The following is a 16,103-nucleotide window of genomic DNA, read 5'->3' on the forward strand; positions in this document are numbered from 1 at the left end:
GAATTACATCTGTAAGCAGGGTGGCACGCCTGAATTAAATTGTACTTCTTGTTAGAACTGCCACAAGCTGCATCATCTAGACAGTTGTCTAGGTCTTCAGAGCAATTACTATGTAAAATGATGATAGCTGTCAAACCTGGCAATTTACAGATTTAGTTCTCCCAACCTGATTCACCTGACAGAATGAAGGGAAGCTTCTTAACATCTTAAAGATAAAAGGGACACTTCCTAGGCAACTCCTTGTTTGTGGCTGTGTAACAACTGAAAATAGTTCTAGAGAGCTCACTAACAGCATTCACTGAAGTTCTGAGGTGATACTGAATAGTTCATGTGTCCTAGTATGAAGCACCTCAAACGCTGGTAGCTTCAGCCAGTTTCTATTCTTGATAGGAAAGCATGTCAGTAATAAAAAGAATATATGAAAGTGGTACTATCCCACACTACTAATATATCTGCATTTATTTAAACTAAATTTGTTTATAAGCGAGCAATACCTAAAAATACATGCAGCGTGTTCATATTAAAATGATTTCCAGTTATAGCTCTCTTTCTGGGAAATCAAACCTTTCAAAATTTGTTTGCCACTTCTGACATAAAGCTGTCACAGAACTGCTTTTTTATATACTTGGACTTTTTAGAAAGACACTTTTTATTAAACTTTTATAAACATGTAGCTAAAACAAAAGAAAAGGCTGCAGTGAAAGACTTACAGACTAAGGCAATAGAGACTGTCAAAGAAAGGAAATATTATTAAGCCATATGGAAAAAGTAGTACAAAGATAAATAAGCATCAAGATAAAAAAATCTCTGCAAAGCAGGATTTGTGTTCTTCTGAACAAGCTCCCTAACCCCTAGAGTATATAAGCTTCAATTTGCCTCCTTTCCTTCAGTCCCATGTCTTTTGTATTTCCATCTTTCAGTGTCAACAGGAAGAAAGAAAATGGCTCTACATAGATTTTCAGATTGCTGGTTAAAGGATGCAGAGCAGGCTTTAAATCCCCTCTGGCCAGGAACTTACACAGATCTTCCTTTTCTTATGTGAACAGTCTCATCAGCAGGTTATTACAAAACCAAACTTTTATTATGGATATAGCAGTTAGCTGAATGTAGTAAATAGGTATGTAGTAAATGACTTAGACATCTGAAATTGCAGAACAGAAAAAGCAACTGATATGAAAAACTTAAATAAATTAGTGAAATTAAATTTAATTAATACTCTGGCAAAATTTCTTTACGGAACTGCAGGCTAAGGGAGTAGGAATATAATGAAATTTTTCCTCGTGGAGAACTGTGCCCTTTCCTACTTGCTCCCTGAGCTCCTAAATAAGTTCTTAGCTATCATTTCAGCATAGAATGAGAAGATAAACAGTCTTAGAATAATAGAGAATGCCATATTCAGAAAAATCATGACTATATGTGATATTCTTCTTTGTAGTGGACTCATAGCCTGAATTCTTTGAACAGATACAAACCAGAATCCTTCAGAATTTTACAATAACGTATTACGTGTGCTTATTGCTATTGCAGACGTCAAAATCCCTGCTCTCTTCTCTAAAAAGACATCGTACACCTCAAAACATTCAAGTATCATCAAAAGTAGAAACTAAGAATTAAGAAAAAAAATACAGGAACTATTAAAAATATCAGGTTCAAAACAGAAAATCTGAAAACTCTCCATATATGTGCGTGATTGAGCAGTAAGAAAAAAGATAACAGTAAGAGGTGGTAGCATATGACTGATGCACTACAGAAATAGATACAGTAACAGAAACCGGAGGAGAAAAGTCAGTTCTCTAAATAAATGAGAAACAGGTATGAACCACATTAAAGAATTTTAGTATGATGTCTTTCTGTTTATCTTGTTGCAAAAAAAAGAAATGTTCCAGTCCTTACAAGATATAAACCATACTCCAGAAGTGTATACTGCAAAGGTGTACAGTTTGGCCACATAAAGAAATAATTTTATTTCCTTATCATAATCACTATTTTTCCTGCTTACAGCACTCCAAAGCTTTTTAGCTTCTAAATCACTTCAGTGGGTGCAAAGCCACTAGGCGTGGGTGCATTCCCTGTTTTAATCTGATTCACTCCTTCCACAGGGACAATGCAGTTTTGCAACTAATTTAAACAAACCAAAGACCAATCTTAAGCAAATCTTAAGCAACTGCGTAGCCACAAGGAAAGCCAAATCATCTTGCTCACCCTATTGTCTCTCCAAAAAGGATTCATCATCATCCACAGCTATGTGGCTAGCGCTTACAAAGGAATTCAGGTCAGGGGTTGGGTGGAGAGCAGGACCACCCATGTTAGCAGTAATTGTAGTGAGATTTTCTTAAGTCAGCTTGGAAAAAATTAGGGACAGTCCTGACCATATAAAAAATGAAGTTTTATAAAATTAAGTCTCAGATAATAGCAAGTTATGGTATAACTGCCTCCCTGCTCCTTAAATTGGTTCCCATCCCCATGCTATCATTCCCTCAGTTGTGTCAGCACAAAAGTATGGATGATATCTGAATAAGAGAGAGAACTGGCTTTTTAAGAAAAACAGCAAATTTAATTCAGCAACCTCTTCCCATCTTTTTATTACTATTACAGTATTAAGCTCTAGTTTTGCTGCGGGGGTGGGAATGAGCAATGGAAAATAGGAATGCTTTATGCTTCTGTTTCTGTTGTAGACCTAATCTTATGAAACCACAGCTTAATTATACCTAGGTTCCTATTCAAACTATTAATACTGTGCATTAAATATTGTAATGTTATTCATACATTTGTTTTACAGTCTTTGGTATTTTCCCAGCTTTTAAGCAGCATGCTATATGATCTGCTAATTACACAGGTGACAGACAGGGTAATGTTTGATCTAATTTAGGCCTCTAAATTAGAGGCCTTACTGTCAGTGTTCAATAGTCTACTATCAAAGGACTCTTCTTAACATGGGAGCAACAAAAATTTATGTGGACAGAAGACTGTCCTTATTGCTAATTATGAATCCAACAACTTAGATTTATTTTTTTCTTTGTGCTAACAATTAAGATTTTTAAAATGTCATTCTATGGTACAGAAACCACTACTACTTCTAATATTCTGAGGGTGCATTTGGGGCTTTGGGGTATTTTATTGTTATGCAAATATCCTACCCTTGAAGACGAAAAATAGAACGTGAAAACATCACAATTATTTTTGATGCTATATTGCACAGAACAGATAGAAGCTAACTTTTCGTTTCCAAATAAATGTAAAAAACATAAGCATCTTTAAAGTATTCTAAGTTGTTTAGGATCTTCTGACCTTTTTTTTAAACAAAACACAGGACACACTTTGTAAACAAATATGAAGTTACTTCCAATTATAATAAACTTACCTGTGAGCTGGAATTCTACGATCACCGGCAACTAACACCACATCACATAGCTGTTTGTGTCTAAGATAATTCTCCATCTTTTTAAAAGTTTGTTCAGCGTGGTTGAGAGCCTGAAAAAATTCATCTGAGGTGCAGGGCTCCATAGTTTGACAAGATGATAAGGTATGACTGCTGTTGGAGGTTCTGCAGAAGACAATAACAGAAATCTTAGTTCACACAATATTAAGGTGCAGCAATTCTAGCTACAGATGATAAAATAAAAATAATATATGATTTAAAAATTGACGTACATTATTAGTTTAAATATATAATCCCTTGCTATTTTATTTCTCTTCATTTTCATACTTTCTCTCTTCCTTCAAATCTAATCTAAAACCCTTGTGAAAAAGGTACAATCATTTAACTCTTCAACTAACAGACACACCAAGATCAGTCCAGTAATGGTATCTATAGTATTTTCAGGTGGTTAAGGAAGAACAGACATCTACCAAGACCCTGCAAACTGAAAAAGCAATGGGAGGATGCAATAAGGAATCAAACCTCTCCCTGCCACATATGTTAAAGTCTTGCATCACACTTAGCCTAAGGTGGCTAGAACAAAACTCAGCATATACAGAATTAGTAAAAGACTGTGGGCATGCAGGGGGGAAAAGAAAATAAATCAAGAAACACATCAATATATCACCACTCCTACTGCATGAAGCCTTGTATGTCTGAAAGGAGATCTAGCACAGTAAAAGACAACACAGAGGAAAAGCAAGAGTGGATGGGGAGAAAAATTATTCCTGTCCATACAGACAGCAGCTTGGGAGAAAAAAAAAGAACTGAAAAGCATTAAAAGAATGCATGGGACTAGGACATAAAGGAATTGAATCCTAATTATGTACACTGAGGGAAGCACCTTTCTCGGTCACAGTTCTTTGACTACAACTCACTTTTCCACAATGCGGACAACTTATATTGTTGTATATGTTGTATAACATATTTGGAAGGACATGGACTCATGAGATCTGCATCCAGACCCCTGCTTTCACAAAGACATCATGAACTCAGGCAGCATGCTCCAGGCTAAATCTACCAAGAGACTTAGCTCAGTCCTTAGGCTAGGATATTGATTTCAAGACAGAGCTCTTCAAAATCAGAGTCTAAATTTTCAGCACAAAACGTTCTGTAAAAGTTTTGCGCTCAGTTTTTTGTTTTGTTTGGTTGGATTGTTTTGGGTTTGTTTGGTTGGATTGTTTTGGGTTTTTTTGGGTTGGCTTTGGGTTTGTTTGTTTTTGGTTGGGTTTGTTTTTTTCCCAGATAGCTAAAAAGGCCAAGCAATTGGGCACTTAATTCAAACCTAAATTTAGTATTGGATCAGAAATGAGACACCTGCCTGCCTACTTCCCTTGGAAGACTTTTATCTTAAATGTGCTCTTTGAAGCTGTGGTTAGCCTTTTATTTAAGCTGTATCAACTTCTCATCCCCTGTGAGTCATCTGCTCTGCTCCACCACTAGTCCTCTGACAAGCTGGAACATGTATTCTTTGTGGCCATTTTGGAAACTCAATCAAGGAACTCATGTAAAAAAATGTAATCACAAAAAATATTACATTGGCAAAACTAGGCAGCATCCTCACAGTAAATGTGCAAGAAGTACTCGTGGAAAGACACTCTTAAACCACCAACCCTGCAAAAGAAACAGAAGTGGAAAGAACAAGGTGCTGGTCAACAAGAAAATGCTTAGGAAATTCTTGTTCCCTATCACAATTTATCACATCCTCAATTGTGTTGATAGAGGTTGGGGCTTTTCTTGGTTGAACCTTATTTTAACCCAGATTCCATAAATTAACCCGATTAATAATGATTTAAAAAATATTACATGACATCAGGGGTTTTATTTACATCACAACCTCACAAAGAGTTGTGCAGCTAGCACTGAAGCAGCAACAAACTAGTAGGGAGAAGGAAAAAACTTTCTAAGCCAGCACTTTGCTGGACACCCTCCCTAGTGCTATTGCCAGCCCCAAGACTGCACACATGTACATTCTGCACAGAATTCAGTGGCAGTAGATGATCTCCTAAAGTCCCTTCCAACCCCTAAGATTCTGTGATTCTGTGTTTAATAATAAATATAATTGCAGTGGTGTCTGTTTTCCACTTCTCACGATAAAGCACTTATTCAGGACACAAGAGAGGCAAGCTTAGTTTTTCCCCTCACCTGAAGAAGTTCAACCCTATACCTGTCTTCTAGCCAGTAAATTTCAAACCATTTTCCATAAGGAAGGAAAAGAAGACAAGAAAGATTAAACTTCAGTGGTCTATAAAGAAAACATGAAAGAGTCTAATAGTCCAGGTACTTGCAAAAAAGGGAAAGATAGAGCTTCAAGGGCTATTTATGCCTAAAGACTGGTTATGAAAAATTCAAATCTCCCTCCTTCCCCAAACCGTTTTATGAATCTGTTTCTCAGTTCAGTTTGCCACAGCCATGACAGCTTGGGAAAATACACAAGCAAGGAAAGAACAGAGGAAGGAAAGGACCCACTTTTCTCTCTTGCAGCAGCAGTACTGAAATGCCTTAGAAAATTCTTGGCCCACATCCTTTCCACCTAGAAAGAGGAAACCTGGGTATCTAAGGCTGACCTGTGTATCCCATGCTCAGAGGAAACACCTAGCTGTGCTTTGAGTATCAAGGTGGCTCTGCTCCTTTTGGATTTGGCTCTCAACTCAAATTTATCTTTAAGTATAGTATGAATTTCCCCTTCCATAGGCTAGAGGTATTGCTACTTCCGCACCCCTCACACACACTACTAAGAAAATTACATTGAAGACTGAGGCTGTTGGCGCACGAGCTAAGTGTATCAAAGAACCCTCTGCATATTCCTTCAAGATTAATATAGTATTTTTAATGCATGAAGTGGAAACATTATTACAAGTATCTAAGATAACGTTAGTCAGTAGGTAGTGTTTCCTTTTTGTATTCTTAAATTTCAATCACACTTTTCTTAGTCTTTCTTTTCTTTCCTTATTTATGTAAAAAAGATCCTATCTAGCACTTACCAATATTTATTAAGTATAGTACAATTTCAGGATGATTGTCAAGATAGAAGTTACTCTAAGGACAAGGTCTTTCCCATGCTAGCTACACATTTTACTACTCTGGTGACAAACTTTCATATACTAAAGATGCTAGCATTCTTCAACTTCTCTGTCTAATGAAGAATTTACATAAGAGTATGCCTTTTGAAATCTAAATTATGTATAAGCCATGCTATAACACCATTCATTTTTAAAGGATTTTATTTCTTGAAGTAGGATGTTTGGAATAAGGAGCTCTGTGCAATATAATAGTTAACTGCAAAACAATGAAGCAATTTATCTCGGTTAGGAAAGTGGTGATAAACTAGTTTCAAAAGCAAAAGCATGATGATGACAACTGGAGAGCTGAATTCACACCTCTCCTTCTGCTGTTGTTTCAGGCTTCATTGTTGTAGCTTAAACAAAGCCACAGCACAGCTTTCAACAGACAAACCAACCAAACCATAACATATACAAACTGCCTGTCCTCCCACTAAACTCTCTCTCTGAAAAGAGAGAAATTGATGTTTTCCAAATTTTATAGGGGAGAAGCACTATCTGTTCCTATTAACAAGATCTGATATTTTAATTATTTTAAAGCATTGAGATTCATTTTAAAGGAGGAGTTACAATGGTTATTTTATAGCAATCACACATATTAGTTAACAACTTGTGAAGTTCAGTAAGAATTAACTTTGGCTGCAATAAAAGTTGCAAAACTTTTTTCAAGCATTTTATTTTATGCATTTTAAATTATTTTTAGGAAGGCATCTTTTAGGTTAAATGTCTCTATGTTTGTCTTTGAAATAAAAATGAAGCAATAAAGACTTCATTAGGACTAAGAAAAAAAATCAAATACACATTTCAAACTATTCATTTTGGAACAGAGATAGAGGAACAAAATCTAAAATTTGAAATAAATTTTAACATATTTTTTTTCTGAAAAACTCTGTAAAATTGTGTGAAAAAAATATATTTGAAAATTAATTGTAAATTAACTCATATTTAAAACTGTTCTGTTGTCATGATCAGTTCACCTAATTTAGCTGTAACTTCATCTCTACTTCTAAAAAAGGTCAACTTCTACACAAGATAACATGAAATTCTATGAATCTACAAAAATGTAGTTTTACTGCAAGATAAGTGACACAGGTAGATCAAGGGTACGTAGTACAGAAGCTGACCTTATATATAAGTACCATCTTGTCTCTTCTAACCTTTTGCAGCAAGTAACAGCTTCTTTCCTTGCATTAAAAAGTCACATTTCTTTTGTCAGAAGCAACACACTGAAGTGCAGGTGGATACCAGAGCCTTAACCAGACAAAGGAGTCAGGCAGCATTACAACAGGATTTGTATCTGTAAAATCTTGAGGGAGAACACAACCCAAACTTACTGCTGCCATGTCTACTCAACTGGCTGGTTCTCAGAATCAGCAAAGGAAGTTTGTTTTTCAAAAGATTTCTATGCTCTGTCTCCTTTTCCCACTCCATCCACCACCACAGGTCTAGCTCTTCTCCTCTCCCCTCGATTCCTTAAGGTATTGCCTCACTAGGCACGAGACAGCAAACAACTTGACTAAGGGGAAGCTGTGTTCTGCAGCAGATGAATTCTGTCCCTTTCAGCGAAGGCAATGAGCTGGGTTTCTCTCCATTAACTAGCTGCTATTTGTGAGGAGTGACGTTACCTTTGAGACTCCTTGCCTACCCTCACATTAAGATGAAAACGGCCCCTGGGTTTCAAAGCTACCAGGGAAATGGCAGAGGTGATGCAGAACACAACTGCATAAACTTGGTCCCTTTAGGAAACCAAGCTATCCACGCTACCGAAATTTGCAGGCAGCGCTACACACCAACCCAAATGTTTTTCACAGATACACTGAAAATGGTGTAAAAAGGGAATAGGAGCAAGAATAACCTGTGCACAGAATCCGCTTAAATTCTGTTTTACATACGTTTCTCCAACACAAACTGGGTGTAGATGAAAGCATTAGAAGTAGTAAACACTGGCAAAACTGTAGTGATGGGAAAAACCCCACATTTTTCTCCTTACTACTATGTTTCCAGTGAATAGCACCTTGTTTCTCAGAAAATGAAGTAACTGCCATCAACATTTTAAATATGAATTAATGCATAAAGAATATTACTTTTATAAATAGGACAGAAAACCAACAAACCAATTAGATATCTCAACATATACAGATATATAAAAAATAAGTATAATGACATTTCAAAGAAGAAAAATAGTAAAAACATTAATTTTACTCCCACCTCAAAAAGGTTAAAAAAAAAGATGTTTAGAGATAAGTGATGAAAATTACTAAGTATGTGCGACTGCCTTGTGTTTACAGGAGACAATAAAAGGAAGAAAAATAAAGCAAAATATCTCTGAATATAAATTACTATAAAGTATATTAACCCAAGAAAGTGTCAATGATACCAAAAGCCAGTATTTGATTGATTAAAGCAGAACTCGGCAATCATAAATGAAGTGTATGTAATTTACTCTAGTGAATTACCAATAAGCTATAAGTTTCACTACTGTTCAAAACCAGTGAAGGTATTTATTCTTTTACTAGAAAAGACAAATCTCCAGTAGCTAGACTTTCCAACTTAAAAAAAAAAAAAAGTCATCCTACACAGTCAAAAGGTAAGCTAATTGTCTACTTTGAGACAGGACACTGGATTTGCTATATTGCATAACAAAACCATGGTATTTTTTTGGTAACATAAGTATCACAAATATTTTTTAAAGTATTTTTTCAACAATTCGGTTGCTTACACTGCTATCTCCAAGCTAGCTGTCATTTTATTTCATACACAGACCAGAACACTACTTACTAAAATAATAATACACTAGCTTTTATGCCAGATTCCATTATTTCATATTATACTTTGTAAGGAATAAACTATTTCCTTCTTCAAAGTTAGTTAAGACAAGAACCTCAGTTGCAGAGAATAGAGTTTGTTGAAAAGAGGAATGCTGAAAAGATTTTTCCAGACTCAGACTTGGAAAAAGCAAGTCATGGTAAAAATCAGGACACTCTTCCTGTGTCTGGGAGGATGATAAATAAAAGAAGGAAGCCATAGATGGTAACAATAAAGACTGCTAAAAATCCAGAGTGTATCATAATTTAAGATAAGAAAATACAATGGAAAGAGGACAAAAGTGACTCTGGAGAGACGAAAGAGTACATAAGGCTATACAGGCATGTGAACCTGAGGGACAGTGATTTACTCTACGCTAAAGAATTGTAACAATAGCCAGAAGTACAATCTTGCAATCAAAAAAGACAGGTTCAAGCAAACACAAATATATATGCATTAACCTTAATTTAACTGGCATGAATAAGAACAGACATGAGAAGCTAGAGCGCAGACTCCATGCTACCTATGCTAGTCCAACAAAGAGATGTATTCACAGCCTGCTAAGCCAATACTACTGCATCTTCAATTTATTTCTAATTTTGACAAGAAATAATGTAGGCATGTTTCACTGCAGCTAGACCTTTCATTATAGTACTGATGTTTTCTGTCTTACTTCTAAGAGATCTCTTGGACTTAGTGCAATGAATTCATACACCCCCACAAATGTCATCAGTAACATGCCTTCTGCCTGGAAAACATAACTACTTAAACTACCTCACAATGCATATACGTTGCAGTGTGATCAGGAAGTGTAGTAGTGCAAAAACATAACTGACAAGGCTTTAATGCAGTCAAAGCATGTGACAACCACTGCAAAAATATGATTGTCTTGCATGGAAGCCCATTCCTTCCGAACAAATAGCTGGAATCCCCTGTGGTTTTGTGAAGTCCATGCTGAATCCTCTTCTTACCTTGTCTTCATTACAACACTTACTGTTCAAGCTTACTAGATTAAATCTGCCTCATATATGCTATATAATTGTGCTGTACTAATGCTTTTCAAACGTGCATAGAAATAACCCAAGTGAAGCTGTAACAGGCATAGAGGAAAACTGAAAGAAATTTAGGCAGTAGCATGAAAAGAAACAAGAAGGCTAGAGATTTTCCGCTGTAAAACAACCTGTCTTTCAACAATAAAGTTTCTTATTTTGGTCTAATTCATGCATGTATCTAGCAAAAAATACTCTTTTTATCCTTTTCCAGTTAATTTCAAGTATCATACTACTATCATGCCACAATCAGGGAATCTTATCAACTGTCCTTGTTTGATAGATTGCATTATTTTGTGACAGGAGACATACAGAAACACACAGCACAACTGGGGGTCCTAAAGAACTTAGAGCCTCAAAGGTCAGTAAGATTGACGTGAGAGAAAAGACGCATCAAAAATTTCTGTAGATTGAAAACTGTTGGGAGGGGCAGACTTAGACTGGAAGTTACAACGTACTGACTCCAAGACTGTACAGAGCAATACCTCAGAGTAGCTACCACCTGGTACATTCAGACCTTAGCTTAAAATCAATTACAGATGTCTTACTAAGCTGCTCAAGGTTAGGACACAAGTGATTAAATCTGAAATATTGCTTGTATTTAATGTTCAAACAGAAATATACATTTTATATTATATTCGAAAACATTTCCATACTTAAATCTACAGTCAAGTAATTCCAATATTTTAATGCATGCCTGGGTGAAATGAAGCAGATACAATACTCTGCATACTAGGTATGCTCTAGGCATTTTTAGCTTGATATTCGCTGTGCCTTCAAGGTCTGTGGACAGCTGCTAAGGCACCCACAAAAAGATAAGAAAAACAAATCTATTGCTAACAGGCTTAAATTTGCTATACAAGAATCTGCACAGCTGTCGGAAAATTTTAAGAAGTATACAAATCCAAAATGATGACCATCGCCTCAGGAATGTAGAAGAGTTAAACAGCAGCAGTAGAGGAAATCTAGGAGATGAAAATGAGCAAAAGAATTCACACTTCACTGGCCCAGTAAACAATCGTGCAAGCTAATGCTGGTTATGAACAACACACAGGGGCATGATGTGAACAGCGTTATAGCCAACTAGCTCTAACCCCTGACTCCAAATGACCTGTTTGCATCTCAGGTGCAACCTTTGTCAAAGATCAGGGACTAAACTTGGAATGTGCTTATTCCTTATGTCACCAAGCTCCATACTAATAACAAATGAATTCTACAGCAGCTCTCCTCTGGATCACCTTATGATCTAAAACTTTCATAATGACAAAGACCCGGTCTAAATGCTTTTCTGCCTGTGTTATATGACATGGCAAAAAGGAAGAATGATTGATACACACAAAGCAGTAAAGCTGCTTCTGGCACTTCATGCTTTTAGGGATTGTAACGGGGCAATAAGTTACAGAGCAGCAAAGTAGTAAGGTAACTCCACAGCTTAAGTTTTAAAAAAGGCTTTTTTTCCTACACACAATTTGTTTCTAATTGAGGTAACAGGGTTTTCATATGGGAAAAAGCCCTTTGAAAACTACACAGATGAAGGTCTCTGTTTTTTTTTTTTTCTTCAAGTCAATAGATAAGAAGCTATATTTTAGACTAATAAAAAAGACCATTTAATTAGGTTCTTAACATCAGAAAAAGTCCAGCTGTTAGGCAGACTGATGTAGTATGCCCAACAGCTTATACATTCTTAACAAAGGGGAGTAAATAAAATATGGCTTAAGTACAGTCTCCCCATGAGACTAGAGATACAGATAACAATGCAAAGCAAGTTCTTACATTATCATCACTTACATATTAGATTGTACCAACACTAAACTCAAAATTTATCTAAAATATTTATTTTAAAGCATGAAAGTAAAACACCGGCAATAACTACAAGAAAATAAAGGAATTACAAATGCTATAGATGATTAAGCATGTAATTAAAAAGATACTTCAAATTTACTAAGTTCAAATCCTATGTGCATTTCCTGTAGTGTAAAACTCAGCCTGAAAAAATAAAACAAAAAACCCCCGATGCTATATAGACTTCTCACACCCCCTAAGTAAGTATCTACAGTTCTCCAATTCTACAAAGTAACAAATTAGATTTGTCATGTAAATTCTTCTCTTACACTTAAGAACAAATGGGTAGTAATTTCAATTTATACATTTCATCTCTTAATATTACATATTTTTTCTACACTTACTGCCTTGCTACAGTGAGAATATGCTATTTGGGGTAATGCTGTACATAAAAATTTCACATCACACAATATTGCTGAAATGGAAGGTGATGTTACACCTATATCATATACATTATCCAGTGACACAGCTATTTCAAAATTCATACCTGAATATAACTTAAAATAAGACTTTTTCAGAGAAATGCTTATACCATTTATAGCTATATAGTTGTTGCAGCACGGTAAGACTGCTGTTATAAAGCATCAGTATGCAGGATTTCCTCTCCCTGTAATTCTAGTACTTTTGCCATTCAGTGATAAAAGCAAATACACTTTGTTGACTCTCAAGCATTTTTACCCTCCCTCCTTTCCTTGAATCTTTAAAGGTTATATAAACCATAAATAGTTAGTGTTTTTATTATAGACTATTTTGCCCTTGCACTAAATGCTAGGGAACGCAAAACACAAACTGCTATAACTAGAATGATCTGTCCTTAATAGGCTTTATTAAACAGTGGTACACTTTTAAATAGTCACACTTTCTGAAATGACATATCATCGTGAAGTTATCTTTAAAGCAAGAAAGTAAACATAATAAAATTCACTTGAAATGGTAAGCTAACTATTATGCACTATGTGCACTGTAAAACAGGAAAAATACTTTTAGTGAAGAATGGTTGACGTGCAGTAAAAGAAAATAAAATTAAACTGATACTTAACAAGAAAGATTATTAACCTGCCTATTTTACAAAAACTGGTAAACACCCTTCATTTAAGAACAAATTTTACAGCTTCATCTTTAGTAAAAATAGGTAAGAGAACACCACCAAAACACCTTTATAGACACAATAAAACCATTGTTTCTTTTCAAGCTAGATACACAGTTTAAGACACCTGGACAGACAACTGCAATCACTTTAAAGCACAAATTGTTCGGCTTCCAATAGACTAAGTTTTGGGGTTTTTTGTTCCTTCCAATTACATATGCACAAGGAAAAAAAAAAAAATCTTAGTTTTATAGTCTAAGTATTTTCTACAGTTTCATCTCTTTCATTTATAGAAACATGTGGAAACATCAGGTAAGAGTCACAAGAAGCTTACATTTTCCCAGTTTTCTCCTAACTAACATGGGACTAATTCTTAGCATACCTAAACAATCCATGTAACTTCAAAATAATTTAGAAAACATCCTGTAACGTTGCCATGTAATGGACAGTACCTTGTTCACAGCAGCATGTACTTGCTATACTACTGAAACAGGTGAGTGCATCCATGTTTGCGCTTTATTTATTCACATTGACTAAAGTTGCCTTTCAAAAAGGTCCCAGTAAATACACTGAACCCTGATCATAAATCATTTTCTGTTTCTGACACAGAGCAGCTGCCAGGTTTCTGAAGCATTTTAATATAGAACAAAGGCTAGCCTATATATGTATGCTATCTGCAAACATGAAATGAAAACGCAGTTCTCGCAATAGGAAAGTAATAATTAACCTGCATGAACTGCTGTCCGATTCATTTTCTTCTTCGCTTGCTCTATCATCTGTTTCTTGTCTGTCAAGGCAACGTGCACCTCCACAGTCTTCTGCTGAGAATTCAAATGTAGCAATTTCTGAGGTGGATGCCATTGGCCAAGGAGGTGAATTCTGGAGATCCTGTTGGCTGGACCTTCTGTAACTAACTGATGTTAAAGGTAGGTTACCTGAATCTAAAAACTTCGTGCCAGCAGTTGTTACATTTTGTCCTCTGTTCCAGAAGTCTCCCTGGTGGTTTTCAGTTGTGGAGTTAGGGGCTGACGCCTGATGACCAAACCACCTCCATCTGATTTTTAAAATCTGCTTCACGTCAAACTCTTTACGAGAACCAGACATCCTTACTGAAAGCCAGTGATCGTCTAGGCAACAGGCTAAGAAGCAGCACACATAAAAGAAGATTTGTGCACCCAACCAAGACAAGAGAAACACATGCTCTGCCTGTCTGTGGCAAGCAGATTTTCTACAGAAGGAGATGAGAAAGCATTGCATTCACATAAAAAAAAGCTTCTTTAACGCTATGTCATTTGAATACAAACAAAAGGCAATAGACGGGAAAAATCCTGAGATAAAAAGAGGAGGTGAAACAGTCAAATCAATCAGGAAAAATGCTAATCAGTTTACCCTAAAAGCTCCAGGGCTGTTTCTGTTGCTCTCTTCTGACCATTAGGTTTCAAAAACACCAAACAGTATTCATTAAAGCCCTTTCAAGAGTTGAATACCACCCCCTTCTCTTAAACCACAAATGACAGAGAAGTAATTCCTGTACTGCATCTTAGAATCTATTCTGTTAACTCTTGCTACTACAGAGGCGAAAAAACCCACAAAAAGCAAAATAAATTCTTTCTGTGCAGCTAAAGAATAAATTTCAGAAAAGACTTAAAACCAATTCAAAGATAACTGATTATACTGAGGAGAAATTGAACTGTAAATAATTATTTTTCCCATTACAGGACATGCACTAACTTAAAAAGGACAAGAACAGCCTGCAAGGCTCAAGGGACTAGTACTGGGTTATAAAGCCTTTCATCTTGATGTACTTTGATTGAAATCTAGGTCTGCAGTAACTGAAAATTTCTATCTGAAATGAGCTAATGGTTTCCATTCACTTACACATCACTAAAAGCAAAAGGAAGAAAAAGCTAACTTGTCACTAACCAAGACACCAGAAACACCCCCTGCAAAACAGACAACAAAAGAAGACTTCTCAAAAGGTTTCTGTCTAATCATATACAATCAGCTGTTCCAGATCAGGTTAAAAGTACTGTGATGGAACAGTGAAAAAGAGAGATGTACACTTCCAAGACAGAATTCCCTTTAGATAGGTAATTTATGTAATGTATTAAAATATCCAACAAAAGTTTTTACTTGAATGAGGAAGATAAAGCCAAAGGACAAAATACACAATGACCAATTTACATTTCCTATGAAAAACAGCCTATTTCCTCTATGACATTGGGAGCTAGTTATGTATAAAATGTAAAGACTCATTCCAATCATATGCAAATAATAATAACAGCTTTAGAACAACAAAGGGGCACTGGATTTTATCACTCCTTGATAAACAGATTTACTGTTTCAACCCTCACAGTTCGGTTAGTCTGTTCAACTCTCCAGGAGAAATATGCAACAAATTTGTAAGAAGTACTTCTTTTCTACCTACAGTTTTCATTAAAACTGAAAGTCACTATCTCTCAGATGAACATTATGAGCTACAAAATATGTGATCTTGTAATTATGACACCTGCAGTATTCTTTAAAACAGGTTATATGCAGAGTCCATATGAAAGCTTAAACAGCGTCCAAATTTACCAACCCCTCAAAAAAAGCTCCGTTTCATACTCAATGCCAGGAGTAAATCATGCTATTTTCTTGGGAACCACCATACTGAAAGGGCTAGTTTTAACCTGGAAAGCTCACTCATCATTGCTTAGAACACAGTTACTTTTGAAAGTGCTTCTCACAAATGCTAGCAAAGCTCATTTCTATAGAAACAGAACTCCAGCTGTTCTCTACAAAGATGCTGCATTTCAGAATGTGTACCTCGCCAGCATCCTGGCCTACCAGAAGCTCGA

The 16,103-nt window shown here is 35.9% G+C and overlaps 1 protein-coding gene across 2 annotated transcripts in view; it reads right to left on the reverse strand.

Moving 5' to 3' along the window:
- LOC104522987 (kelch-like protein 5) overlaps positions 1-14,461 on the reverse strand; it is a 39,519-nt gene extending 25,058 nt beyond the window's left edge. The window contains exons 1-2 of one of the 2 annotated variants that reach the window (XM_010165420.1): positions 13,991-14,461; positions 3,362-3,544 (exon numbers count right to left, since the gene is read on the reverse strand). In XM_010165420.1, the coding sequence (XP_010163722.1) occupies positions 3,362-3,544; positions 13,991-14,367 (560 nt within the window). In that variant the 5' untranslated portion in view covers positions 14,368-14,461. The remainder of the gene's footprint in view (positions 1-3,361; positions 3,545-13,990) is intronic. The other variant, XM_010165421.1, reaches the window with a different exon arrangement.
- Between the last annotated feature and the right edge of the window lie 1,642 nt (positions 14,462-16,103).

Source organism: Antrostomus carolinensis, unplaced genomic scaffold, assembly GCF_000700745.2.
Source record: "Antrostomus carolinensis isolate BGI_N321 unplaced genomic scaffold, ASM70074v2 scaffold16603, whole genome shotgun sequence".
NCBI lineage: Eukaryota > Metazoa > Chordata > Aves > Caprimulgiformes > Caprimulgidae > Antrostomus > Antrostomus carolinensis.